This window comes from Lactuca sativa, chromosome 3 (genome assembly GCF_002870075.4).
Source record: "Lactuca sativa cultivar Salinas chromosome 3, Lsat_Salinas_v11, whole genome shotgun sequence".
In the NCBI taxonomy this organism is placed as follows: domain Eukaryota; kingdom Viridiplantae; phylum Streptophyta; class Magnoliopsida; order Asterales; family Asteraceae; genus Lactuca; species Lactuca sativa.
Window position 1 is genome coordinate 240,994,724 of NC_056625.2, and position 1,732 is coordinate 240,996,455.

The window sequence follows — 1,732 nt, forward strand, 5'->3', positions numbered from 1 at the left end:
CTAATGATGCTTCTCGAGCACTCTCTCTCTAACATCAACCTCTCATTGCTCGTGGGTGTAAAGCTATCTTCCAACATCTCAAAGTACAAAGTGTAGTACCTCAAACAGTCTTCAAAGCACTTCATAAAGTCGCTTCTAGAACTAGTAAAATCGGCTTCTTCTTCTACTATGGTCACCACACGAGGCTTTAAAGAGCTGAATAGCCGAATCACGTCACCTCTTTCTTCTACCTCAACTCTTTTTAAAGCCCCTATACAATTCACCGCTACAGCTTCGTCTTCCTTGACACCTAACTCTTCCTTGGTAAGATCTCCTAGCGGAATATTTGATCCATTGATTACCTTAATCTCGAAAGGAACACCCATCAAACGAGCAAATTTCTCCATTCTTTGAGTGATCTCTTTCATTACTGAACTCACGAGGCTGGCTGTGACAACCACAGTCAACTTTAGGCTAGGAGTTTCATCGCTCCGAGTGGCTAAAGCTTCAAGCAAAGTAGGCCATTGGGTGCAAAGCGTGTTGCTTATATCAATTATATGAAGTTTGGTCTCACCATCAAAAGCTTCCAAAATAGCACCATTAGATGCAACATGGCCGAACGTAGTCCAAGGAGAAACCTCTTGGAATTTAAGTATGAGTTTTCTGGCAGAATCAAAACAGTGGCTCTTGTCGGCAACTGACACCAAGGTCTTGTAGCATCTTTGTCCAGACTCCGTTGCTTTGCAAAAGAGAGCTTGCAAGAAGTAATAAGCGAGTTTCTGATCACAGTCACCGTAGGGCGATGATAGCTCGTTTAACATCCATAGAAGGTGGTTGATCTTGGCGGAGTCCTTTTCCGAGATGGCTTGAGCACACTGTCGTAGAAGTCTGGAAGCCCACTTATCCTCGTCTGGACAAGTCTCGCCACCACCAGAGTCTGTGTATGTGTGGATGCTTTGTTCTTTGCTTGTTGTTTGGTGGTTGGTGTAGGGAGAGATGTGTGTTCTCTCCATTAGAAAAGAGTTGTGTATGAATGATGAGTTGTATATGTTGCAGGGTATCAACACTTTTCATTGCTACGACTTTGCCGTCTCCTAGACATACTAGTGCTTCAAACGTTTGGTGGCTGTTTAGAATTATATACTGAGTATTTGTTTTTTTGTCTATATTTTTAAAGACATTTCGTAAAGCCGAATTGAATTTAACGAATCCTTTGAACCAAAAAATCTTGTATTTAAGACTTGTTATTACACTTAACATTATATATAAGTTTTTAAATAATTTGTAGGTGCCTATTTGCCGTCGTCAATGGGGCCGATTCCTTTTTAGTTGTTATGTGACAACATCACTTCAACAAATACAAGCTTTAATTATGCATGTCACATCCCTTGATGATATATAATATAGTAGTAGATAATAAATTTAATACAATCTTGAATCAATTATCTTTTTTTAATATCTTTGAAAAGTCGAATATTAATTACTATATTGTTTTGATGTGTTAAGTGTGTGTTGGTAGTCCGTGGAATATTAGAGGGTGTAAAGGAACAAATGTCTAAAGTTCATTTCAATCCTGACTGTTTATATTTGATGTTTTTGGGAACGTAGGGATGGCAAAAATCCTCATGGGATCCCGTTTTCTTGTGTGACCCCGATATCGTATGAGATTAAATCTTTTAAAAAAATGGGGAGCGGGAGTGGAGGCGGTGGCGGGGGTAGAATTAAACCCCGTTTATTTTCGGGACCAAGGTCG

General features: G+C 39.8%; 1 protein-coding gene across 1 annotated transcript in view; it reads right to left on the bottom strand.

Annotated features, from left to right (window-relative positions):
• Positions 1 to 1,191, bottom strand: part of LOC111898333 (protein SHORT-ROOT) — a 1,818-nt gene extending 627 nt beyond the window's left edge. Inside the window, exon 1 of the mRNA XM_023894263.3 lies at positions 1 to 1,191. This exon is cut by the window's left edge and continues 627 nt beyond it. Within this exon, the coding sequence (XP_023750031.1) occupies positions 1 to 992 (992 nt within the window). The 5' untranslated portion in view covers positions 993 to 1,191.
• Positions 1,192 to 1,732: the final 541 nt, after the last annotated feature.